Below are 27,723 nucleotides of genomic sequence, written 5' to 3'. Positions count from 1 at the left end.
GCACACATGTTAGAAAGAAGATGAAAATAACACTTAATCTGGCAGTACCATTCAGTCTCCACTTGTTAATCTTCAGAACTGAACTTAAAAATAACAAAGTGATTTCCCAGAGGCCCAGCCTCTGCTTCCATAATGCTTCATTTACTTTCCATTCATCTCCACAGGAGCAGCCTTGGGTATGAGCAGGCTCATCCGGCCCGCGGCGCTCGCTGCACTCTTCATCACCTCCATCCATCTGGAAAAGAAAAGCAACACAGACACTGTTTAGCTCAAGTCTGTCCTGTTGGAAATACAGCGCTTCACGGAAGCTTCCATTATCCTTATTTCATATTTATTTGGATGTTAGCAATCGGCCAACTAACTAAATGAGGTTTTAAAAATATTTATAAATATTAATGAGGAACAGGCAATCATTGGAATTCAGAGAAGCAACATCTGCTGCAGGAACAGTTGCAGGTTGGTCTCTAACAGTTTAACTAAAACTCTGCTAAGACTTTAGATGTACTTTGACTAGGCCGTACGGCGTCACATTTATTTCAAAACACCTGCGAGTAAAATAAACATACTGGCATGTAAGTTAAACTATTTCTGCACATGGTTTATGTCCCGCCGCACCACATAATCTCACATGCATGAGAAACTGCTGCTTAAAGAGAAGAAAATCGCTCGCCGTGCGCTCCAGCTCCTCTCACGCACGCTTGGAATCGTGCTGATGGATGATTTTCCATCCACGCTCGAGGACGACTGCGCTCCAAAGCGTCTCTGCCCTCTGACTGATATCATCCCCGTGCGAAGGAAGACGTGTTCTTGGTTTTTTTTTTTTTTTTTGAGTTTTTACGGCACTAGTGGCTCAATTTTTCGACAGTAGGCTGAAAGGAAAGTTGGTGTGAGAGAGACATGCGGGAAAGGACCACAGGTCGGATTCAAACCCGGGTCGGCCGTGTGAAGCACTAAAGGCAAATTTATTCTTCAGACGCATAGCCTCTGCAACCGTCAAATCTGTCTCTGTGCGCGACCACGCCCCCCCGCGCAGAGGTTCTGCAACCGTCGTTACGCACTTTAAAAAAATCCTGACTACGCGTCTGACGGTCACAAAACCCGCGCAGACCTCAAGCGGAAGTGCGCAGACAAAAAGCAGCTGTGATTGGTCCTTGGTACGCCTTTCCGGCTGTCTGTGTGTTCGTCCTTCTCGATTCAGTGCCGGGGTGCGCCATTTTTAAAAACCAAAACTGTTCCTCTTAAATGTCTAGCAACTCTAGATCTATGTCTGTGCCGTGATATCTTGCAGACGCGCCATTTTTGTTTTGGAAAATAAACACTCCCGCCGGCGCCACCAAAGTTCTCGTGCCCATCCGCCGAAGTTCTCATGAGTTCTCCAATAGGCTCCCCCTAGTGCTTTGGCGGGAAACTGCTGTGCGTCCCTAGATGTTCCAGACTGACGGAGCAGAAGCAGAAGGTTGAACTGTAAAGTGCCTTGAGATGACTTGTGTTGTGAATTGGTGCTATATAAATAAACTGAATTGAATTAAATACCAGCAAAACTGGTTGGCCACCAGACCCAAGCGACTTTTGATGTGTGCGGTTGCAGAAGTCTAATCTGCCCTTTAGGCCTCCGTACCCGGCTTGTGCACGCTAACCACTGCACCACCTGCACACCCGCAAAATGTGTTTTGACATGTTGGGTGGAGACAAACAAGCCTTTGACTGACAGGTGATCATCCATAAGTGAAAACGAAGGCAGGAGGCGGGACGGTGGCGGCGTTTTCTCCAACATTTGCGGTACGTGGGGTTAGCGGTGTCAGTCAAAGGCTTCCTGCTATGGTATCATATGCTATGCTATGGTTTCTATGGTATGCTATGCTATGCTATGCTTTGTCATGCTATGGTAGTCTGTCTTCGTTTTCTGTGAACACTATGCATTTGCATGTAGGTTAGATATATTTTGGACTCATCAGATCAGAACAGTTGCATCTCCTGCTTGGCTTGTGTTAAACTGGACATGGCACTTCTTATTGGTTTATTTCTATGATCATTTCCTGTCTAAAGACTAGATGGATGAAGATCATGACTCCCACCATGACCCAAGTTTTCCCATTTTTTTTTGGGAAGATGGATTGAAGGGGATCCTGTAAAAATCCGAACCAAGCTTTAAATGTCTCCTTAGGTTTACTTCCGACTTTTCTGTTGGGTTGATTCATTGTCATAATGCTGTTTTTTACCTTTTTTTATCTTTTTAATTACTTTTTAACAACTTACACATAGATCAAATTACCCACTTAGGTCGATTTTTTTAAAGATCCTTCTGAATGAATTGAAATGGTCCAAAAAGACAAACCTCTCAAAGGTGTACTCGCTCTCCGCTCTGAAGAAGTAAACGTGCGACTTGAACTGCAGCTTGAAGACGTACTCCTTGTGAATGCTGTCCGACTCGTCGGGGGTGCTGACCGTGTAGCCGAGCAGCGGGAGGCTGGCCAGAGGGAAGTCGTCCTGCAAAACCAGACGAGGCGTGTTTATTCAAGACCGCCTGCATTCCCACCGGGCGGGGGGGGGCGTGAATGGACGCCTTGTGGACGGGGGAACAGCCCACCTGGTGAGTCTTGTAGAAGAACAAGCAGAAGTTGGTGAAGACGACCCAGAGTTTCTGCCAGCCGTTGCTGTTCTTAAACTTCCTCAGCAGGTAGCCTGACAGCTGGTTCTAACAAACACAGGGGAAGAGAAGCGCATTCAGAGGTCTGGATGCTGGGATGATAAATGAACAGATTTAAGTTACTCTGGAATGTGGAAAAGATTTGCTGCATGCTGGGATTTCAAAATAGAATCTATGAAGAGCTCCTTCAGGTGTTAGGGTCCTGTCACACCTCGCAGATTTCTCCAGCGTACGCCTGACTTCCCAGAATCTCCTGCAACGCTGGCATACGCTGAACTTTCTATTTATTTTTTCTATTTTGGGCTTATACATATAGTATTCATAACGAGTCCAGAACTAATCTCCAACGGCAGCCTAACTTATGCATAATGCACAGCAGCGTAATGCCCATGATGTCCTGAGGAGGGCAGTGATGCACCAGGAGGCGCCTGGTCTGCATAAAAACATGTCTTAGATCGCTGTATTGACCTAACTGCCGTTTACCACCCCCAAAAAAAATAAATAAATAGAAAGAAAAAGAAAGAAAGCATGTTTCTGGTGGCAGCAGATTGAGCGTCATGTCTGCTAGGAAGTGTGTTGGTGGTGGGCGTGAACGCAGGGAGGATCCATCACCTTCTGGCTCACCCTATGATGGGGATGAAGTCTGGAGGAGAACTGACGGTTTCCTCCTGTGAACCCCCTTTATACCAAAACGCTGCCAATACGCCATTATACAGTAGCTGGAAGTTAGAAACACGTTCAGCGCTCGTCTGGAACACGGCAGATACGCTGATATGTTGGAGAGAAGTTCTGGATAAGTTACGCAGAAGTTACTCAGGTTTAGGATCAGCTAGACGCCACGACTGATGAGCAACTGACACTGAACGGATGTCAATGATCAGTTAACTGACCTGGAACTGATGGCAGACGCGGTGGGACTCGACGTATGTCAGAGTGTTTCAGCGCACTTCATGCTCAGAACTTATCCAACGTATGCCAGCGCCATTTTTGGCAGATATTTCGTACTTCAGGCATCCGCTGGTCTCAATCGTTAAGGTGTGACAGCGGCTTAACGATGTGAAGGGAATGAAAGTTCATCCTGTACATCTAGAAACTTCAGCATCGCTCTCCAATGAGTTAGTCAGTTAAATGTTTTCCTTCCTATCAAATAAAAACAAACAATGTCTTTGATAATCTACCTTTACAATGAGTTATTTCTTCATTATTTGCTCTAATCTAATGTAATCTAATCTTATATAACAATTTCTGGATCCAATTCATTTCTCCGATGTGTTTTTGAACCAAGTCCTAAAATCTAAAATTCCTGGTTAAAGGTTTTAACTTTAAAGAAGCGTTACTGACGGGTAAACACCTGCCTTTGTTTTTTCCAGGAAACGTTAGCAGATTTTTAACCATCTGCAGGTTTTCCAAACGTTCTTCCTACAGCTGATTCCAACATAAACTGCTGTGAGTTCCAGTATTTCCATTTTTATTCACCTTTGGGGTTTTTCCCTTTTTTTAATTCCTCAGCATCTTCCTCAACATGTTTAACGGCACTATTTGTTTTAGATAAGCCTCATTTTTATGGTAAATGTTTAAAACAAACATTTTATAAAGTAACATTTTTCCTTAATTGAATAGTTGTAGTGAAAAAAACACAATTTTTATCTTTAAGGTCACGTTACTGCGATAAAAAGTAATGTTAAAAATTGTTTTAAGGCAAATCTTTTATCTTTTTTTTTAAACCGTTTTAGGAGCTGATGATTACGTATAAGACCAGGTTAGAGATTGTTTTTCCTTCTATTTCCAGAACAATGTCCTCCTTTAAATCAAGACTAAAAACACATTTGTTCAGGATTGCCTTCCACTGTTCTAGTTAGACATTTCAACTAAAACATCATTAGTTCAACTTTTTTATTTTCTTTTTTGTTTCTGCATTTTTTATTTTATTTTTTATTTTTTCCTACTTGCTTTGACTCTGTTTTATTTTCCTGTATTTTAATCATGTAAAGCACTTTGCATTGTCTTTGTACTGAATTGTGCTATACAAATAAATTTGCCTTGCCTTACAATTCAGAGAAACAAGTTGTATTTTATAACGACTCCTACAAGAAGCTCTTTCTTCCCTAAAGTGAGGAATGTGGAGCATCATGTGAAGTTATACTTTAGTAGCCTCGTGAGACCATCCTGATCTCGCGAGCTTTCAAGGTTTCACTCGCAGATCAGTCTGGAGACTCTCCGTTGAAGAAAATTTGGAGCCGTTCACCAAACGAACGTCCAATCAGCGTTGGCTTTGAGGCGGGTTGAGGTGTGACGCAACGAGAAGCGCCACAGTTCAGTCTAAAGAACATGGCGGCTTCAGCCGATGAAACTAGCGTTAGCGTGGCTATCCAGCTAGTTTTATCGGAATTACAGAGTATTTCTTCACTGAAAGAAGAGCAAAACACTGCTCTGGAGGCTTTTCTCAGAGGAAAAGATGTTTTTGCTCTTCTCCCGACTGGTTTCAGCAAGAGTTTGATCTTGTGGTTGTGTTTTCGTCGTCGCTCTGTTAGTACGTCATATGCTTCGTTGATCTGATTGGTTTATTTGGCCCGTCTATCACCAACATAGGCCAATCAGCTAACCAGTATTTTCGCCCCTTCCCAAAATTACTTCAACGGAAGGTTTCCAGATGGATATGCGGAGCAAGTCCATCTGGCGGAGTCAGGTTAATACTTTAGCATCGGTTTGACAAATCAGGAAATCTTTTAGCAGCAGCATCAAACTGGGCAGGATGTCAAAGTGGACTCTGGTTGCTGATTGGTGGAGCTGGTCGACCATCATCTGCTGGGCAGAGCTCCAAGCTTTATTTCTGAAACGGGTTGTTGAATGATGACTTCATTCTCGTAATATTACAACTTTATTCTTGAAATAGAAGAAAGAAAAAAACCCTCTTGCCAGGCCCTAATACTCCGTCATAGATGGATACTAACAGAAGATTTAGCATGTTTTGCAATATTTCTATGGTCATGCTTTACGTTTTACAGCTGATTTCTCTATTTACTGTCCGTTAAAAGCTCCTGTACCTGATTCATGCGTAGGTAATCATTGAGAGAGAGGTTCTGGTTTCTGTACCAGCAAACATGCGTGATGGTGTTTGGTCTTTGTCCCTGACCGAGAAGATAGCGAGGAGGAAGCTCTGGTGAGACGGCCGGAGAGCCGAAGACGACTGAGAGTGTGAGAGAAAACAAAAAACAAACAGAGAAGAAAAGGGTGCAGAGAAAAGGTTAGTATGTTAGCTTGGGTCAAAAAGAAGGAGAGAATGGGGGTTAGAGGAAATCCACATCTGTAAAGCAAAAACGGGAACGTTAGACAAAAGTCTTCTGCATCCAGAATGAAGAAGGGGAGAGAATTGGTTAGGATGAAGGAGACAGGAGGAAAAATGATGAAATGAAGAGAAAGAGTCAGATTGAAGGGACCCGGAAGGCGCAGCTCTTTCCATAGATGAAGGCAGGAAGTGTTTTGTGTTTCTGAGGGATCTATTTGTTCCAGAGGAGGGGTACCTCCACGGCCAGGCTGTGATCAGACATAGACACACTGGTGTTGCGGTGCCAGCACACATGCATGGTTGTGTTGGCACGATGGTGCGTCTGCTTGTCCAGGGAAGTGTGGGAAAGGTTCATGTCATCCTCTGACTCCTGCTCCAGAGAAACCTCATCGGATGATCCTGAGGGAAAAGGAGGAGGAGGAGGAGGAGGAGGAGGAGAGGGAGATGAAGGGTAACAGGAAGTTGTGTGGAAGAGAGGGATTAACTGAATGTTTTTACTTCCTCTGTTTTTTTTTGTTGGGAATTTCTCTGATTGAAAAACAAAAAATCACATCCAGAGAGAAAATCCAGATTATCTGAGGATCTGAAGTGGAGGAGGTCAGGAGACCCTTACGATTGGAGTGATCGCTGAGGCCGGTGTCGAGGAAGATGCCGGATTTCTCCTGAGACTTCTTAGCCAGGTCGATGGCGATGTTCAGATCCTCGATCCATTTCCCCATCTCCACCTTAGAGCTGAAACCACAAACAAAAACGACACGGAGCAGAAGCCCAGCAGCTGAATAACAGGCCGTCAGCTTTCTGCACTGATGCACACAATATCCAAACACCTAAAAACTAAAGAATCTACTGATTTCAGCCAATCTCATCCTTTCTAGTTGTTAAGTCACACCAACACTTTCCAGAAGCTTAAGTACTAAAATTATACCAGTAATTTAAGTGCTGTATTAATAGGATTACTTGGTGGTGGCAGCATCATGCTGTGGGGATCTTTTTATTGACACGAATCTTTCACCAAATTCAGACAAACAGAAGCTTACTTCAGTGATTATCTAGAAGTGGAACTCTTTCTAAGGCGTTTGATTTGAATAATGGGGGGGGGGTCTTCCTGGCTCACCTGGCAGCCACCACGATGGTCCTCTGAGCGGAGTAGATGGTGAAGCAGTGCGGGACTGACCACTCGTTTTCACTCTCCTCCACCTTTCAGGGAGGAATCACAATTAAAAGTTAGATCAAAGAACGACCAGCTTCTCTCATTTAGGGGGACTGAGTGTGAAGGGGGGGTGTTAGTAAGGAGGGGGCCCCTACAGCAGCATCCATCACCTGGAGGTATTAGGGTGTGGTTCTGATTTGTTTTCAGGAGTTTTTACCTCTTTCAAGTGTCGCTGAAGCAACACTAACTTTCAGCCACTAGGGGCACTGGACCTCTAACTTCCAGGTTTATTTTAAACCAAAATCAAACAGATAAAGACGTTATGGAGCCATTTTAAACTAAAGGTCCCTTTCACCCCGTAGATTAAATCCTACATCAGAGAATCAAACATGTGGAAGTATAACACAGAGTTACAGTAAGGTTCCTTTTTTCTACATCATTTTATTAGTTATCTAAATCTGTTTTTATATGTTTCTAAATTAGAACAGAGCATTAGGGCCATAAAAATTCATATTTCAGCTGAACCAAACTGCAGCCTCAGCCTGAGCTGAGTATTTTCACTCCTTTATGCTAGTTTTGCCTCTGTACTTTTAAGACGTTGCCCTTGTTACGTTACGACACAGTCCTTACCCTCGTTACTTTACAACTTTTCATCCTAGTTATTTTCCCGTTATGTTACAACACTTCCCTTGTAACAACTTTTTTATTCATTACGTTAAGACTTTATCCTCACAATGTTACAACTTATTACACCGACACGTCACGGTTATTTTCCCCTTACATTAAGACGTTGTCTTTATCCCCGTTACGTTACCACTTTATCCTCGTATTGTTATGACGTTATCCTCATTATGACTTTATCCCAGTGCTATTACGATTTCATCCTCGTACTGTTACGATTTCATCCTCGTACTGTTACGATTTCATCCTCGTACTGTTACGACTTTATCCTTGTACTGTTACGACTTTATCCCCGTTACGTTGCGACTTTATCCCAGTTACGTTGCGACTTTATCCCCATTACGTTGCGACTTTTTCCTCATACTGTTACGACTTTATCCCCGTTACGTTACGACTTTATCCCTGTTACAATACGACTTTATCCCTGTTACGTTACGACTTTATCCCCGTTACGACTTCATCCTTGTACTGTTACGACTTTTTCCTTGTACTGTTACGACTTTATCCCCGATACGTTACAACTTTATCACTTTATCCCTGTTACATTACGACTTTATCCCCGTTACGTTATGACTTTATCCCAGTGCTATTACGATTTCATCCTCATACTGTCATGAATTAATCCTTGTATTGTTACAACTTCATCATCGTACTGTTACGACTTTATCTCTGTTACATTATGACTTTATCCCCGTTACGTTACGACTTTATCCCCATTACGTTACGACCTTATCCCAGTGCTATTTCATCCTCATACTGTTATGACTTAATCCTTGTATTGTTACAACTTTATCCTCGTACTGTTATGACTTTGCCCTTATTACATTGAAACGTCAGTAACTTTTTGCCTTACATTATGATGTTGTCTTTATCCCCGTCACCTAACGACTTTATGCTCGTTTTACACAAACCCATTCCTCGTACTGTTACGATTTCATCCTCGTACTGTTACGACTTTATCCTTGTACTGTTACGACTTTATCCCCGTTACGTTGCGACTTTATCCCAGTTACGTTGCGACTTTATCCCCATTACGTTGCGACTTTTTCCTCATACTGTTACGACTTTATCCCCGTTACGTTACGACTTTATCCCTGTTACAATACGACTTTATCCCTGTTACGTTACGACTTTATCCCCGTTACGACTTCATCCTTGTACTGTTACGACTTTTTCCTTGTACTGTTACGACTTTATCCCCGATACGTTACAACTTTATCACTTTATCCCTGTTACATTACGACTTTATCCCCGTTACGTTATGACTTTATCCCAGTGCTATTACGATTTCATCCTCATACTGTCATGAATTAATCCTTGTGTTGTTACAACTTCATCATCGTACTGTTACGACTTTATCTCTGTTACATTATGACTTTATCCCCGTTACGTTACGACTTTATCCCCATTACGTTACGACCTTATCCCAGTGCTATTTCATCCTCATACTGTTATGACTTAATCCTTGTATTGTTACAACTTTATCCTCGTACTGTTATGACTTTGCCCTTATTACATTGAAACGTCAGTAACTTTTTGCCTTACATTATGATGTTGTCTTTATCCCCGTCACCTAACGACTTTATGCTCGTTTTACACAAACCCATTCCTCGTACTGTTACGATTTTATCTCTGTACTGTTAAAACTTTCCTCGTTATGACTTTATTCTCATAATACTATCACTCTTCTACTATTGACTTTTATCTCATAGGTCAAACATCCTTTTCCTTTAGTTGTTTAATATTATTACTTTCTAGTAAAAGTTATGAATCTCTAAATATGGTTCTAATACTCTGTTGTACTAAATAAACACTGTATACACACATATGTATGTATATATATATATATATATATATATATATATATATATATATATATATATATATATATATATATATATATATATATATACATATATATATACACACATTTATACATACATAAATACACAAACAAAATTGGTGAATAGTTTTTTAAACAGCTAATATAATCACTGAAGTGTATCAATGCTTTTCAAATGATTTGTAGGCGCCTGAATATTTAATGCTAGTCCTTTGTTTGGTACTGATAGCTCATAGGCTACGTTCACACTTCAGGCCTTGACGCTCAATTCCGATTTTTTTGCGAAATTCAATTTTTTTGCATTGCCGTTCATATTTCCAAATATATGCGACTTGTATGTGATCTCCTGTGTGAACTGCAGTCATACAACGCAAGTGGCCCGCAATCGCAGTAGAGGACGCAATGATGTCACAGGCCAACGTACTCTTTGTTTCCGAAAGTAAACATGGATGGTAGTACCGGCGCGCATCTAGCTGTCATTTCCAATCATAAAAACACAGTCTTTTCAAAATGGTTAAACATAAATGCTGCTCTCCGCATCATCGTCCGCCATGGTTGTTGTTTTTCCTGCCGCTTCTTCATAGCAAGAGGCAGAATAGTGACCTTTGTCGGGTATTAATGGCGTTCAGGTCGGATTAATGCGACCTGGCTGCTCAGACACAGGTCGCATTTAAAAAGATCAGATTCGTATCGGATTCAGGACCACAGAGCCAAGTGACCTGGGTTGCATTGGAAAAAATCGGATCTGTGTTGTGACTGCCATGAAAAGATCAGATCCAGGTCGCATATGGGCAAAAAATAATTGGATTCGGGTCACTTCAGGCTGCTGTATGAACGTAGCCATAAAGAGCTATATCTGATCTACTGCTGTCAGAGATAAGCTTCTCTCTCTGATGCATTTATACATAAAAATAAGAAGGGAAGGATCACTGCAAGATAGAAACGTGACATTTTTATGTTCCTCAAGCATTTTAAGCATTTTATTTCTTCTACACAGGCATGGGAGAAGAGGGCTGGTTTGGTCATTTTTGCTGGGGGGGGGGCTCACTTACCGGTGCATCCAGCACTATGAGCTGCAGCCGGGAGTGAAACAAAAACATGCAAAGTTAGGAGACCCAAACACGCTCCCATGTCAACACTTTGAGGCTCTGCTTTAATCACCAGCACCAACCGAGACAGACCGCACAGTCACTCTGGTGCCTGTACACGTCTGAGTTCATGCAAAGGCAGGGAAAAGTTTGCAGAATTGTGTTTCAGACTCACAATCATTCCATGAAGCGGCAGCTGGCCGTGCACTTTGAACTGATTGGTTGCTGTCACACCTTTGCTGGTGTAGAGGAGCATGTCTGAGAACTGGAAACGAAAAACAGAAACATCAACATCTAATCAGGGACGCTGTTCTTTATTGAGCCGAAGTGGTAGAAGCTTTGAACCAACCAGGAAGAACATTCTTTGCTGCAGCCCCTTCTTGGTCAGCTTGTACAGACAGCCCTCACGGATGAACTCCTGCAGATAGAGAGCAGCAGAATCAAATCATCTTCTCCCAGTACCTCTGCTCCCCCTACCTTTCGCTCTGAGCCAGTGCACCCACCCTGCCAGGTGCCGTCAGGTTGTCTATTCCAATCAGGTCTCTCTGCAGCTCCGTCAGCTTCTGGAAGTTCTCCAGTCGAATGAGACTGCTCTGCAGCTGGTTGGCTATCTCTGCCACTTCCTTCAGGGCTTCTGCAAAGGAAGACCGACATTATCAGACCGTCGCAACGACGATAAATAACTGTCACAGAGCCTCTGAACAGCATGCTCGTTAAAAGAACTTTGATAAGCGGCTTTTTTTTTTTAGACTAGTCAATAAATAAAGTTCAGTTCTAATTTAGTCAGAGATTCTGGAAAAGAAAGCTTTGGTTTTCCATCAACCCACCATCAGAAAAGCAGAACTGAACAATTTATGTGGGCAGAGGAGTTTATGGAGCTAAACTACGGCCATTAGGGATGCACAATATTGGGATTTTGGCCGATATCCGATATGCCGATATTTTAAAACTCATGTAGCCGATAACCGATATCGATACCGATGTTAAAGCTGGACAAAAATAAGTAGTCATTGAAAATAGCAGTTTTGTTATCCATTTCTGACACTTTGAAAAATAATATACTCAAATATATTTTCATATGCTGATATCAAATAGATTTTTAAAAACGCGGTATCGATCTATTTTACTTTCAAAATCTGGTGAAATTTCATCGTTCTGTTACAAACTCTCGTGATATTTTGCAAATTCTTGTGAGATTTTGTTAGTAAAATAGATCGATACCGCGTCAATATATCAACATATAAAAATATGGCAACATTTGGTGAATTTTCGGGGGATTTCGTAGCATAACGATGACATACAGGACTGTCTCAGAAAATTAGAATATTGTGATAAAGATCTTTATTTTCAGTAATGCAATTAAAAATAATGAAATGTCATACATTCTGGATTCATTACAAATCAACTGAAATATCGCAAGCCTTTTATTGTTTTAATATAGCTGATTATGGTGTACAGCTGAAGAAAACTGAAAAATCCTATCTCAAAATATTAGAATATCGTGAAAAAGTATACTAGTAGGCTATTCAACTAATCACTTGAATCGTCTAATTAACTCGAAACACCTGCAAGGCTTTCCTGAGCCTTGAAAAACACTCAGCTTGGTTCAGTAAACTAAATCACAAGTATGGGGAAGACTTCTGATCTGACTGCTGTACAGAAGACCATCATTGACACCCTCCATCAGGAGGGTAAGACACAAAAAGAAATTTCTCAAAGAGCAGGCTGTTCACAGAGTGCAGTTTCAAAGCACATTCACAAAAAGTGTGTTGGAAGGGGGAAATGTGGCAGGAAACGCTGCACAACCAAGAGAGGTGACCGCAGCGTTAACAGCATTGTGAAGAAGAGCCGCTTCCATAATTTGGGGGAGCTTCAAAGACAGTGGACTGAAGCTGGAGTCCAGGTATCAAAAGCCACTGTTCACAGACGTGTCCGGGAAATGGGCTACAATAGCCGTATTCCCATGGTCAAGCCACTTCTGAACTCAAGACAATGGAAGAAGCATCTGACTTGGGCTATGGAAAAGAAGCACTGGACAGTTGCAGTTTTGTATGTCATTTGGTAGTCAAGGCGCCAGAGTCTGGAGAAAGCCTGAGAGGCGCAAAATCCAAGTTGCTTGAAATCCAGTGTGAGGTTCCCACAGTCAGCGATGGTTTGGGGAGCCATGTCAGCTGCTGGTGTTGGTCCACTGTGTTTCATCAAGTCCAGAGTAAATGCAGCTGTGTACCAAGAGATTTTAGAGCACTACATGCTTCCATCTGCTGAAAAGCTCTATGGAGATGTTGATTTCATTTTCCAGCATGATCTGGCACCTGCCCACAGTGCCAAAACCACCAGTAACTGGTGTACTGACCATGGCATTACTTTCCTTGATTGGCCTGCCAATTCCCCTGACCTGAATCCCATAGAGAATTTGTGGGGTATTGTGAAGAAGAAGCTGAAAGACACCAGACCCAACAATGCAAATGAGCTAAAGGCCGCTATTGAAGCATCCTGGGCATCCATAACACCTCAGCAATGCCACAGGCTGATTGCCTCCATGCCACGCCGCATTGATGCAGTAATCTATGCAAAATGATTCCCAACCAAGTACTGAGTGCATTAATGGACATTATCAAATGTTCGATTTTGTTTTGCTGTTATAATTTTTTTTTTACTTGGTCTGAGGAAATGTTCTAATATTTTGAGATAGGATTTTTTAGTTTTCGTCAGCTGTACGCCATAATCAGCGATATTAAAACAATAAAAGGCTTGCAATATTTCAGTTGATTTATAATGAATCCAGAATGTATGACATTTCATGATTTTTAATTGCATTACAGAAAATAAAGAACTTTATCACAATATTCTAATTTTCTGAGACAGTCCTGTATAGCAATATTTCGTTAGTAAAAGAGATTGATATGGTGTTTTTAAATGGCAATATATCAGCATATGAAGATATTGGGATATTTTAATGGATCAATATTTTTTCCCTCGTCTTTAGAAGTTTTTAAGTCTGTAAAAAATAAGTTTTTGAGGAAGAAGAAGAAGTAGTTTTTTTTTTTTTTTAGACTTTAGAAACTCAGAAGCTGATCAAATATCGGTGGGGGGGCCGATGTCCGATATTCAGTTTTAAGGCCGATACCGATAGGGGGCCCATTATATCCTGCATCCCTAATATATATATATATATATATATATATATATATATATATATTAAGGCTGGGCAAGTTAACTCGTTATTATCACGTTAACTCATCAATCAATTAACGCAGACAATTATTTTATCTCGTATTAACGCAGTTTTTATTATTTCTTTTATTACTGTAAAAGTCTGTCGCTCCCAGGCTTTTATTTGGTAAAACTAAAAGTACCGGAACCGGAAAAGAAAAGAAATTGTCGTATAAACAAACCAACAAACATGGAGAAGGGTACGGCACTTTTACACGGCTATTTTCATTTTAAAGTTCTGTCAGACGGCGCAGTCGACAGAAGCAAAGTTATTTGTAATCACTGCAAAGTTGAATTGTCTTATTACCGGAGTACTTGGAGTCTAAAATATCACCTAAATGCAAAACACACAGTTGATCCCAGCAAATAATTTAACAAAACAGACAGTGGTGCGAGGCCTCAGCAGACTACGTTAGATGCAGCGTGTGGGAGAATTATAGATAAACAAAGAAAAGAGAAGCTAACAAATGCCATAGCGAAGTGGATCGCTGCAGACTGCAGGACGATTAGTATATTTAGACTATTTCCCTGCACAGTAAATCCCAGCAGTGAACATTTTTTTCGTGCTTCACCTCAATCTAACAGGGACATTTGGTACTAGACGGGTTATGCTGCTCCCTGATAAAAAAAAAAATATATATATATTTCTGCTGTTACCTGAGAAGTTGCCTGTTTTAATGTTATGATTGTGACTCAGGATTTTGTGGGAAGTTTTTATTTAACTGCTACTGTATAAACAAAATGCAGAACAAATGTTATGGCACTTCCTTTAATATGGCAGAACATTTAAAATAAAATTGTGCTATACACTACTTATGAATTCATTGTTTTTTTGCATATTAAAAATGGGATTAATCACAATTAATCAGGGAAATCATGAGATTAATCGCGACTAAAACTTTTAATCGTTGACCAGCCCTAATATATATATATATATATATATATATATATATATATATATATATATATATATATATATATATATATATATATATATATATATATATATATATATATATATATATATATATATATATATATATATATATATATATATATATGTATATGCAGTATTATTCCTACTGAGGCTGCATTTCCCCCGACAGCTCTACAGTTTATTTGAAACATCCTGTCACATGATGCTGATGAATGAGAAAAAACAGAGAAAAATCATCTTGGCCTTGATATTAACCTGAAGCAGAAATGAGTGATAACGGCTCTAAACAGCCCTTCACTGCACAAGGAAAAGGCTGAACTCTGCGAGCTTCAATCAACCCATCGATGGAGAGTCCAACGCCGCAGAAACAGCGGTGACACATTTTCAGAGAAGATGCTGAGATCAAAGCTGGAACATTTTCAGTTATTTCCTGACTAAAAATGTTAATCTTTCTCAGACATGCTGGTTTTTCCTTTTCAGTAAAGTTGCATAAACCATAATTCACACTACATTTCTCCACTAGGGAAACAAAACAAAATGAATATTTAAAAACAAATGAATACAGTATAATTGGCTGCATTAATTTAACGGGAATTGCTTTAATTTATCAGAAATCAACATTTTTACCTAAAGAAAAAATTTTGAATCCTGTTTTTCATTTATTCTAAATACTTTTCATCATTTTAAAGCTATGAACAGATTTCCATTTGGTTCTGTTAAATCCATTCATTTATTTGAAGCAATAAGCCCTCTGATTGGACAGACTTTTTACCAAACGACCAATGAGGGAGCTGGTTACACCTGATTGGTTAAACTTCTTCCCAGTGCTCTGGGATCAGGAGGGTAGCAATTAAGAGAGAAAAAACAAAATGCAATTTAATATAGGATTAGAAAATGCAAGTTGGAAAATAACCTTTTTAAATGTGTGAAAAGTATTTATTATAACATATATCTATTTTGGTTCTTAAATCTCCATTTAGAAATAGGATTTGAATCCTAGTAGTCAATCTAAAATGTGGCGTTAGAAAATGCTTTCCAAATAGCCTGATTTGTTAAAACGCTGCTTTTTTTTCAGTGACTCTCTGGCTCCTCCTCCTCAGCAGAGGGTGACCATGTGTTAGACGACTCACCTCTGCAGTCTTCGTAGTCGCGGTGAGCAGCGGAGTAATGCTTGCATAGCCTCTCCAGGATGAGTTTGTAGTGCATGAGGCGCTGGATGGGTTTGAGCAGGAAGGTGTTGAGGGGCAGGTAGCAAACCTTCTGCAGTTCAAACTCTTTATACACCGTCTCCAGCTTCTTCAGCCTCTTGGAGGCTTTCTCCAGCTCTGTGAGGACCTCGTCGTGTTTCTGCAGGTAGCTGGTGAACGCCTTGTGATCAAATCATCTTTATTGTTAAAGGATCACCTGAAGGACACCAGTCGGTATTTTTTCTTCAAAGCTAAAAACATCTGTACCTTCAGAGCGGACATGTTTTTCAGCATCACGTCACCGATCCTCTGGTAGTCACCTTTGACGTGAGCGTTCGACCGCCCCTCCCTGTTCAATCAGACACGTTTGGGGGTTAAATCGGTTTTTTGAAGCTAATAAAACAGCAGAAGCAAACCTGGGACCTACCAGAGAGCCAGCCTCTGGTCCAACTCCTTCAGGAATCCTCGGTGGAACTCGTAGATGGGGTCGATGTTGGAGAAGAGGAGCGTCATCAGGCCCTCAGGCATGGCGTTTTCTTTGATCACAGCGCTGCGGAACCACTGCAAGCAGCCAAACCACAAACACATGAAGACATGCAACATTTTCAAAGCAAAAACATCTCACAGCTGAAACTCATGGAAAATATCTAGAACCAGACTAATACCTGAAAGATTCTTCCCTTTTACCTTCTGCTGAGCTGCTCTGTGTTTTATACTCTGGATGTCAAAGAGGGTTCCTCTCTCTTTCAAAATTGATCTTTAATTACATGCTTTACTGATGAAAGGTTTAGAAAGTTTTGGTGTATTAATGAAGTTTGATAAGGATGCAACTCAATTGCCAAAGTAAAACAACAAAGTCTAAAAAACTTTGATTTGGCTCCAAATTATCTCCATAGTGATAAAACCTCAATATAAGAAAGAAAACTGAATCCAAGTAAATAAGAAAACACCTCAAACGGACTGAAAACGAATCTTCATCTTTCTCCAGATTAAATAATGGTGATTTTATTTATTATTCACATTTAGTTATTTAGATACAATAACTATTAAAGGAAGATATGTGAAGGTTCTCAGTCATCCAGGTCAAAGTCAAACCAAAAAAAAATAACAATCAATCCTCTGGACTTTGTTTCCAAGTTTGAAGACGTTTCTCTTCCATCCAGGAAGCTTTTTAATTCAAAATGTCAGAAATAGCGTTTAGTTCCAGGTTTTATAGAGTGGACCAACTAAAAAAGCTTTGGTTTAAAAAACATGTAAATAGAACCTGATGAACGGGTCCCCCCCTTTGGAATGGGGGTCGTTTTGGTTCTTCGTTAGCCTGCAATGCCCCATACCTGTCTAATGCTACGTTCACACTGCAGGCCTTGATGCTCAATTCCGATTTTTTTCGTGAAATCTGATTTTTTTTGCGTTGCCGTTCAAATTTCCGAATATATGCGACTTGTATGTGATCTCCTGTGTGAACAGCAGTCATACAACGTAAGTGTCCCGCATGCGCAGAAGAGGACGCAATGACATCACAGGCCAGCGTGCTCTGTGTTTACGGAAGTAAACATGGATGGCAGTGCCGGAGCACATCTAGCGATCTTTTCCAACCATAAAAACACAATTTTTTCAAGATGTTTAAACATAGATACTGCTCTCCTCATCATCATCTGCCAAGATTGTTTTTTTTCTTGCCGCTTCTGCGTAGCAAGACGCAGAATAGTGACCTTTGTCGGGTATTAATGGCGGCCAGGTCGGATGAATGCGACCTGGCTGCTCAGAAACAGGTTGCATTTGAAAAGATCAGATTCGTATCGGATTCAAGACCACAGAGCCAAGTGGGTCGATTTGGAAAAAATCGGATCTGAGTTGTTCAGACAGCCATAAAAATATTAGATCCAGGTTGCATATGGGCAAAGAAATCGGATTTAGGTCACTTCAGGCTGCAGAGTGAACGTAGCCAAAGGGGGGGTCGTTAGAGGGAATTGTTGGCCTGGCTGAACCGGCTAAGTCTTCTGTTCCCCTGCATGAGGCTGGGGCTGCGATGATAGCGGGAAGGAATCAACTCAATTGCTGCATTGAAGGTTTTCTAAATCTGCACTGGAAAATCGGTCTAGATACGTAAGATAAGTAAAAATGTCTTAAATTAAGTTTATTTACCCTTAATTTAAACAGGTTAATTAAATGGACTGAGTATGTTTAATCTTAAAATAAGATATTTAGATGGAATTCACTTGAAATAAGACAATGCAATTATGTTTTCTTAAGAAGAAGAAAACTGTACTACACTGCAAAAAAATGTAAATTACAATAAGCCATTTTTTTTAAAGTAAATTTAAGTACATTTTTTAATGAAATGAGGAGGTAAGAGAGACTCTTTACCAAAGTAAGAAGACAATTCACATTTAAAATAAGAAAAAAACTATTGCATTGTCTTATTTAAAGTAAATTTATCTAATTATTTTACTTTAAAGCTACAGTGTGTAATAATTACAGGGATATAAAGTCAGAAATTGAATATATTATACATAACTATGTTACTTATCATCACCTATGAGCTCAGCCTTTTAACCATAATATTTGCGTTACCTTAGAATTCGTTATTTATAATTACATAGGAGCGGGTCTCGCAGCCATGGAGGCAGACATCTTTGCGCTACGGCAGCGCAGAAGCAACAAACTAGCGATTGCGAGATCGCCCATTACGCTCGAAAGTAACTACGGCAAGTTGAGAGAGATGAACTGAGACGGTACTGAACAGTAGATGGCAGTATTATGCCAGTGAAGCATTTAGTCTGCCTGAAACCAAAGAAGAAGAAGAAGCAGGTATACTGCGCTTCAGTAACAAGAAAGGTGAACAAGGCGGCAGGCGTGAGTGACTTTGCAAACTGTTTGGCCAAACATCAGACGAATGGAGGATCATGCCGACTCTGTATCACATCGAAAAGCGGCGGACACCGAACCCCCGTCATCTAAGAAGCGGAAACACGACGAGAATAAACGCAAGCGTGACAAGAAACGACAAAAAACACGGATCAACATTGGCACGGCATTTACACGATGGAAGTCACTGATGGAGGAAAAAGGTTTTCAAAGTGACGCTCAAGTTGCCAGTTTTCTTTTGGACAGGTAAGGCCACAGCTTCATAAAATTACCACAGCTGATAGTGGCGTGTGTGAGTGTGAGAGAGACAGATATATGAAGCTGCATATTAGCGAGCTACGGATATATACCTCGGTTACTTCTCTCTGGCTCCTTTGGAGATCTTCAAGCCTTTCCTCCTCTGCTCTCACCCCGCTGGCACCTCTCTCTCGCCTGGCCCTGGCTGCACGCCCACCCCGGCCTCTCTGCCCTCTTCCTCTCCCTCTTCCTCGCCTTGTAACCCCCGTGCCACAAACAAGACTTGGACTCTGTAAACGGGGAATATATATTCTTCCAGCGAACACAATCTCGCTGTTAAACTAATGACTACAATTACTTCGTCTGTTTATATCACCATGCAAAGCAGCTCACCAAAACGTCACAACGACGTAGAAAAAAATAACGGGTATATTTATTATTATCAAATCTATACCCTACACAGACTAATGAAATACTATCTGTAAAATGATCTATTTAAACAAACCTCATTACTTGAGAAGGTAGGTGATGCGGACGTCGTGGAAGACATTTTGTCTTGTAACGCTCGCCGTATTGTTGGGGGGGAGAAGCGGTGGGGGGGAGATGTTCATGTTGCTGCGGTCTGCAGTCTGGACGTTAGATGTCGCTGAAAATTACACACTGTAGCTTTAAGAGTGAAAATACTCATTCCATTGGTAAATTATTTTACCAATTGTAAGATGGGGATAAAAAGCTAGAAGCACAGAAGGAGAATGAACTGAGGGTTGTGAAATACTGGGCTGTTAAATCTGAAAGCATAAAATGTTCAAAATAGTTGTGGGGTGATTTTAATTAATGCATTGTATATAAAATTGTTCCTAATAATAATAATTGAACTTTATTGATCTCACACTGGAGACATTTACATAAAAATGTCTTAAATTAACTATAGATAAATGAGAAAGTGAATGAGAAAGTTTGCCAATGGAATTAGGATTTTTACTCTTGAGATAATTAGATAAAATGCACTTGAAATAAGACAATGAAAATGTGTTTTCTTAATTTAAATGTGAATTGTCTTGTTCCATTGGCAAAATGTCTCTTCAACATCCTCAATCGAAGAACAAATGCACTTATTTGAAGAAAAAATGACTTTTTCTCCAGTGTATGGTCCTGTCGCACCTTGCTGATTTATCCAGCCTCTGCCTGACGACCCAGAATCTCCTAAAACGCTGCCAGACGCTGAACTTTCTAGGTATTTTTTTTATTTTGGCCATTTACATAGAGTATTTATAACGAGTCCAGATCTTCTGTCCAACGACAGCCTAACTTCTGCATAAAGCACAGCAGCATAACGCCCATGACATGATGCACAGTGTCCTGAGGGGGGCAGCGATGCAACCGAAGGCGCCCGGTCTGCAGAAAAAAAATTATTTGATCGCAGTATTACCGTATTTTCACGACCGTAAGGCGCACCGTACTAAAAGGCGCACTCTCAGTTATGTGTCCCATTTCTGTATTTAACACACACATAAGGCGCACCGGACTATAGGGCGCATTTTTTATATACAGGTACAAGTCCTCTACTACCTTTAAATACCTCTACTGCGTATTTTAAAAATACAGCGGGGGCAAAACTGAGTATGACTGTGCTTTATTCATGTATTTATTACAAAGTATTAATCAAACCTGGCAGCTGGCCGTGAGACAGACACATCGCAGATTACACAGCGCTGTGATCACTCCTAAATTAACTTAAAATCCTGAAACCTGCCGACGGAATATGTTCGCTTTTATTACCGGTATCCTGCTGCCTGCAGTTTAAATTATTTAGATGAAAAACACCTGCCAGCCGCCGCGGTGAACCTGGAGGCTGCCCAGCCTACAGGCTGCTGTTGAAGGGATTTCTGCTGTCAGCGCACCGCTGGTTTGTGGGGGTCTGAGCGCCTCCGACAGAAATAGATAATCTGGATGAACTGACTGAAATTATTACGTTTTCAGGTGGCCTTTCTCACTTAAAAACATATTAAAACTACTTTATTCCCACTGATCACAGCAAATATAGCTGCAAGATTTAGATTATTTAGATGAAAAAACACCTGCCAGCCACCGCGGTGAAGAGGAGGAGACCCGCCCAGAGGCTGCTGTTGAATTAAGCTTTCAGGTAGAAAAATAGAGCGGGGGCAAAACTGAGTATGATTGTGCTTTATTCAAGTATTTATTACAAAGTATTAATCAAACCCATCAAAGTCATCATCCTCTGTTTCTGAATTAAACAGCTGCGCTAAATCAGACATGCCAATTTCCCCTTCTCGCTGTCAGAGTCACTTTCCGTGCCGTGCGTCTCCTCGGAAATGATGCCGGCTTTTGCAAAAGCTTGAACAACAGAGCCAGCAGACACGTTAGTCCCAGCATCTACAATCCATCCGCTAACGGTGGCGTAACTTGCCCGGCGCTGCCTTCCACTTATCCTGAAACTGTGGTCTCCGTCTGTCATCCATCGCTCCCACGCCGCTCGCAGCCTTACTTTGAACGGCCGCTTCACACCGATGTCGAGCGGTGGAAGTTCCTTTGTCAGACCCCCGGGATAACGGCGAGCACAGCATCCATTTGATTCACCATGTTTTTCTCATCAGCTGTGAGACGGGCACGCATGAAGTCACAGATTAACTGCGATGGTGATGCGTGGAAAAAACACCTGGTCTCCTCACATACACCTCCCTCAGCCACGCTTTCATCATCTCCTCATCCATCCAGCCTTTTTCATTTGCGTTAATATCATATGTCATCAGAGCGCTGTGTCTGTCTCGCTGTCAGCTCCCAGATCAGCTTCTCTGATTGGTTGATGCGGCGGGTCCAGCAGTAAAACTTCAATACGCGTTGGCGGTGCGTCAGATGCTTAAACGCTCCCGACGTGCTGCGCCTGCAGCTCAAAACGCGCTGCGGGACCTTTTGCTGCGCCTATACGCGCGTCAACCATTGACTTTGCATGTAAACTCGCTGCTTCTGCTGCACCTGCTGGGTCCGGTTCACACCGATGTCGAGCGGTTGAACAGCGAGCACAGCGTTAATTTGTTTCCCCATGTTTTTCACATCAGCTGTGAGATGGGCACGCATGGAGTCACATATTAACAGCGATGGTGATGAGTGGAAAAAAAAACACCTGGTCTCCTTACATTCAGCCACTCTTTCATCATCTCCTCAATGAGGTGGTCTCAAAAGTCGCAGTTACAACACACATAGGGCGCACCGCACCAAAGGGCGCACCGCACATTTTGAGGGGAAAAAAACACGTTTATGTGCGCCTTATAGTCGTGAAAATACGGTAACTGAGCTGCTGTGTACCGCTCGCCCAAAAAAAAAGAATAAATAAAAAGAAAGAAGATTTTTTGGTGGCAGCAGATTGAGCGTCATGTCTGCTAGGAAGTGTGTTGGTGGTGGGCGTGAACGCAGGGAGGATCCATCACTCACCTTCTGGCTCACCCTATGATGGGGATGAAGTCTGGAGGAGAACTGACGGTTTCCTCCTGTGAACCCCCTTTATACCAAAACGCTGCCAATACGCCATTATACAGTAGCTGGAAGTTAGAAACACGTTCAGCGCTCGTCTGGAACACGGCAGATACGCTGATATGTTGGAGAGATGTTCTGGATAAGTTACGCAGAAGTTACTCAGAGGTTTAGGATCAGCTAGACGCCACGACTGATGAGGAACTGACACTGAACGGATGTCGACCATCAGATAACTGACCTGGAACTGATGGACCATTAATGAGCAAACGCTGGAAAACGTCAACAAATTTTGAGCACGCTTAAAATTCCTCCAGGTACTCACCGTATTTCTACGTGTGCCAGCACGTTTCACGGTGTTTCAGCGCGCTCATACCTTATACTAAACGTAACCATAACTTATCCAGCGTTTTCGCCTGATTTTTCCGTAGATCATCCGCTGGTGTAAATCGTCCAGGTGTGACAGCGGCTTTAAATGGGCCGATTTAAATTAAAACTCAGGTAACTCACCACAGTGATGACCTCCAGGTCCTTCAGGTACGTCCTCTCCGTGGTCAGAATCTCTTTGGCGATGAAGTAGGCCTTGTCGGTGGGGTATCGCTGGGGGAAGAAAGGGGGCTTAATTGTAAAAAGAAAAAGATAAACTGATGGCAAAAAAGGAAGTAGAAAGAATAACAATATTTCAGTAACAACAGCATGCCTTCCATTAACAACATGTCAGGATGCAGAGCCTTGGTGGAGTATTGAGTCTGAAATGGAGCCTTTTTGGATCCTTGTTGCTTTTTGAGCTGAAGGAGTTTATTATGAACACTGGAAAACATACTGCAAACATTTTCATAGAATTAAGCCCATTTTTTTTAATCAAATAAGTCCTTTTTCTAAAAGGAACTTTTACCAATGGAATAAGATGATCTACATAAATTAAGGAGCGCCTAAAATCATGAATAAAAAGCTGCTCAAACTGAGGAAATTATCTTTCTATGCAGCAAAATACTTTTACTTGATTTAAGGTTTTTAAATCTAGAAATAAGCAAAGGCTACACTTAGAATTAGAAATGATTTATTTAAAACAAGATAAATTATCTACAACATAGTAGTCATTTTTTTTTATCTTGGTACACTGAAAAAAATGGAAAGTCATTTTTTTTTCTTAAAACCAGTGAGTTTGTTCTTTAATTAAGGAGGTAAGTGAGACACTTTACCAGTGAAACAAGACAATTTAAATTAAAGATAAGAAAAAAGCAATTGCATTGTCTTACTTCATATGCATATTATCTAATTATCTTATTCTAAGAGTAAAAATCCTAATTCCGTTGGCAAATCATCTTATTTATAAGGGTAAATACACTTAATTTAAATTTTTTTTTTTACTTATTTCTAGATCGTTTTTGCAGTGTGAGAACCGAATAACTAACACTGCAAAAATAATCTAGAAATAAATCAAAATGACTTAAATTAAGTGTATTTACCCTTAATTTGAGCAGGTAAATACGTTGATTTGGAAATGGAATGAGGATTTTTTGCCTTAAAATAAGGTAATTAGATAATATACACTTAAAATAAGATAATGGAATAGATTTTTTTTCTTATTTTAAATTAAATTGTCTTGTTTCATTGGCAAAGTGTCTCACTTACCTCCTCAATTCCAGAAAAAATGCACTTAAGAAAAAAAGACTAATTTAGATTTTGATTTTTTCCAGTGTAAAGTTGCAAATGATCTTATTTATCTGCTCAGATTTTCAGCAAATCCTCTCATTTTAAGAAATATCTACTTATTTTAGCTGTTTTTTGCAGTAACATTCAGAGCAAAAGAAAACCAGTTAGAATTTGCAAAAGACGGAGGCAGACGTTAAAATCCCAGCAGGACAACAACCGTAAACATGGAGCCAGATTTAATTATATGGTGAAGATTGTCAGTCATCCAGGTCAGAGCCATTCCAAAAAGAGTTAAAAAATAATCCACTGGACTTTGAAGTCTGAAGACGTTTCGCTTCCCACCCAGGAAGCTTTTCAATTCAAACTGTCAGAAATAGATTGAATTTGAGGTTTTAAACAGCAGCTCATCAAAATCCTTGTTTCTGTTTTGAAAACATGCAAATTGAAACGAACGAACGGCTCCACCGTTCCAGGTTTTTCTAAGGGCTGCTGGATAAAACCTGGAACTAAACGCTATTTCTGCCATTTTGAATGGAAAAAGCTTCCTGGATGGAAGAGAAACGTCTTCAAACTCAGAGTCCAACTTTTTTGTAAAGATATAAATATAATTTAAATAACAATAGTAATCGCATATAATCCCCACTAGTTTCTCAACAGCTAACAGAGAGACATGATTTGAATGTTTTGCAGTTGCTTTAAATCAGAACTCTGCAGATTATTGAGGGATGATGAAATGAAGAACTATGAATCCAGATTTTCTGCTTTCTGGTTAATAATGAGGGTAAGAACTGGTGGTGATTGAATACTTTCCCAGGGCTCTGTCTGTGAACAGGTTTGAAATGTTGATGAATTATTGAGGGGGGGGGGGGATAAAGCAGTGTACCTTCCTCCTGCCCTCCTCCTCCTCCTCTAGCCTGGCAGCGCCGCCCACCTCGCTCAGGATGGGGCTCTGCAGCGGAGACGGGGCCTGGCTGGGCAGGCTGAGGTTTGACATCTGGAAGGAAGGCGACAGGCAGAGGGGACCCTTGGAGGTGAGGGGCGAGAGCTGAGGATTGTCCATTACTGAATCTATGGAAGAGGGAGAGGGGAAATTAACACCAGCAAATATGGGGAGGGTTGGATTATTATTTTTCATCTGAGAAAGTTTTAAGAAGGGGGAGGGGCTTAATCTGTACCTGCAGAGGACCTAATCCCTGCAGCCTTATTAGAACCACCATGATTTTAGCGGCACGCTGCCAAACATCAGCACTAACTTAACCCGTTTCTTTTCCCTTTCTGTTGTGAGAACAAACAGCAGGCCTAATCTGCACCACTCAGGCAGCAAATAAAGGAAGAGCAGCTCCAAGTATTGGTTCCCACACTTTGGAAATCCCAGGGATCATTTCCTAATCCCTGAAAAAAAAAAGGAGCTAAATGATTAACTGCATGAAACCATTTAAAGAACCGGCTCCTCTGCTTCTGTTCTAGCCGTTAGCTTCTCTATACAACAGAGAGAAAATCCATCCCAGTCCTTTAACCGAGTCACAGATCGGTTCTTAGAACAGCTGCTCTTCCACTTCTTAAGCAACGGGAGGGGGTGGGGGGAGAGCAACAAAAAAAAAAAAAAAACAGCACAAAAAAAAAAAGAAAACAAGAAGACACAGGACTCGCTATTTGACCCGGAAATAATTCCTGCGGAAAAAAAAGAAAAAAGTCATGAGGAATGCGGCTCCTCTGCAGGGCAAATGGGTTGTTTATGTTTGATGTGGAGCGGCCCTCAGGGGGCCGACACGAGGAGGGGCGGCTCAGAGGGGACGGGGGTTTGCTGTGGAATGACTTGGCACAGGGCCCGCCTAAACGAGGCGCACACGCAGCTGGAATCAGCCGTCTGATGTGCGACCCCGCCCCCGGCTGCATGTGGTCTGATAGAGGAAACAACAAGAAAACAGCGGAAACCAAAGCTTGTTTTCATCTGCTGATGGATCGGAAAGCCTGCCGTCTTCCAGTCACCGGGTTTGACGATCGACGGCTCATAAAACAATGATCTGCTCCTTATTATACGGCCTGATTCAGAAACCGTTAGCTCAGGGCTGATGAGGTCAAACTAGAAGCCTGGTCAATTAATTATTTCCTAGAAACAAAGACAAACGTAAAGAATAAATCCCTGCTGAGTCTGATTTGCAAAAATAAGTTTAAGTCTGACATTCATGGTACCCAAAAGTAAATCCTTTATTCTTGAGAATAAAAAAAAAATAAAACATACAAAACAATAAGTACAGATTTATGATGATGATTAGGATCAAATACAAACAGGATTAAGGTGATGATTACTTGGCGGCTAGAAGCAGTTAGCTTGTTATTGTCTTCCGGGCATTTAGCAAAAATACCGGTAGTCAAATAATAAAAAATAAGGTCAGACAACAAAGATGACAGAAGCTAAAGGAGTATCCAGATCTGTGCACATTTGCTGCAGAGGCTGACGGCTCGTTTTTAGCCGGCCAACAAAATGACAACGAGAACAAATGAGCGCTTTTAATCGGAGACGCCATCTTAACCGCAGCATCCCATTTAACGCCGGAGGATTTGATGGTTTATTCCACCATGAAGCATCAAACCCCTGAGATAAAGATGTGCTCTAGACAGGGTTGCCAACCGTCCCATGAAAAACGGAATCGTTTCGTATTTAGAAATAGAAGTACCTGTCCCGTGTTTAGTGGAAAAGGAACGAACTTTGTCCCGTTTTATTGTGAGAGTAAAAAAATAGTCAGTAAAAAACTAATGGAAAATGAAAAACAAGGGCACATTAGATACAAAACTTATGGTAAAATTGTTCCCGGGCCCGGTCCTGCACCGCGACCAATGAGATGACAACATAAACACTGGAAAAAACGATCTAGAAATCGAATTAAGTGCATTTACTTTTAATTTCAGTAGGCAAATGAGATGATCTCCCATTGGAATGAGTATTTCTACTAAAATAACATAATCAGATAATATGCATTTGTAATAAGACAATTCAATTGTTTCCTCTTATTTTAAATGTAAATTGTCTTGTTCCAGTGGCAAAATGTCTCTTTTAACTCCTCAATTCAAGAACAAATGCATTTTGTTTAAGAAAAAATTGCTTATTGAGATTTAAATTTTTTGCAGCGTTCCAGTGTATGTTACGATCCAGAATCCCCTCATCCCATTGGTCGAGCCAAGTGTCACTCAAGGAGAAGATAGCGGGAGACAACGGAGCAGCATGGAGGACCAACGGAGTCATTTAAATGCCGACGCTGGTTTTAGGGGCGGTGCACCATCGCAAAGCGATGCTCCTCCTCCTCCTCCGGAAGAAAAAAAATAATAAAAAAAAAGGATGCAGAAATATAGGGAGGAATGGAAAAAAACAAATACCTGGGTGGAAAAAGTCCACGATAATGAATATAAAGCATACTGAAAATATGCATCTGATTTAATGCA

General features: G+C 41.0%; 1 protein-coding gene across 3 annotated transcripts in view; it reads right to left on the bottom strand.

Moving 5' to 3' along the window:
• The window catches only part of farp2 (FERM, RhoGEF and pleckstrin domain protein 2), a 76,706-nt gene continuing 48,983 nt past the window's right edge, over positions 1-27,723 (bottom strand). The window contains exons 14-28 of one of the 3 annotated variants that reach the window (XM_038306881.1): positions 25,166-25,350; positions 23,137-23,244; positions 16,460-16,593; positions 16,300-16,381; positions 15,976-16,213; positions 11,199-11,329; positions 11,045-11,113; positions 10,871-10,960; positions 10,660-10,680; positions 7,048-7,130; positions 6,547-6,665; positions 5,692-5,834; positions 2,588-2,695; positions 2,336-2,487; positions 1-235 (exon numbers count right to left, since the gene is read on the bottom strand). In XM_038306881.1, the coding sequence (XP_038162809.1) occupies positions 142-235; positions 2,336-2,487; positions 2,588-2,695; positions 5,692-5,834; positions 6,547-6,665; positions 7,048-7,130; positions 10,660-10,680; positions 10,871-10,960; positions 11,045-11,113; positions 11,199-11,329; positions 15,976-16,213; positions 16,300-16,381; positions 16,460-16,593; positions 23,137-23,244; positions 25,166-25,350 (1,757 nt within the window). In that variant the 3' untranslated portion in view covers positions 1-141. Of the gene's footprint in view, positions 236-2,335; positions 2,488-2,587; positions 2,696-5,691; positions 5,835-6,168; positions 6,333-6,546; positions 6,666-7,047; positions 7,131-10,659; positions 10,681-10,870; positions 10,961-11,044; positions 11,114-11,198; positions 11,330-15,975; positions 16,214-16,299; positions 16,382-16,459; positions 16,594-23,136; positions 23,245-25,165; positions 25,351-27,723 lie in introns of all 3 variants that reach the window. The other 2 variants (XM_038306880.1, XM_038306882.1) reach the window with 2 other exon arrangements.

The sequence above is a fragment of the Cyprinodon tularosa genome, unplaced genomic scaffold (assembly GCF_016077235.1).
Source record: "Cyprinodon tularosa strain WSP-4 unplaced genomic scaffold, ASM1607723v1 ctg596, whole genome shotgun sequence".
Lineage (NCBI taxonomy): Eukaryota > Metazoa > Chordata > Actinopteri > Cyprinodontiformes > Cyprinodontidae > Cyprinodon > Cyprinodon tularosa.
Note: the sequence above shows the minus strand (reverse complement) of the source record. Positions and strands in the feature narration are given on the sequence as shown.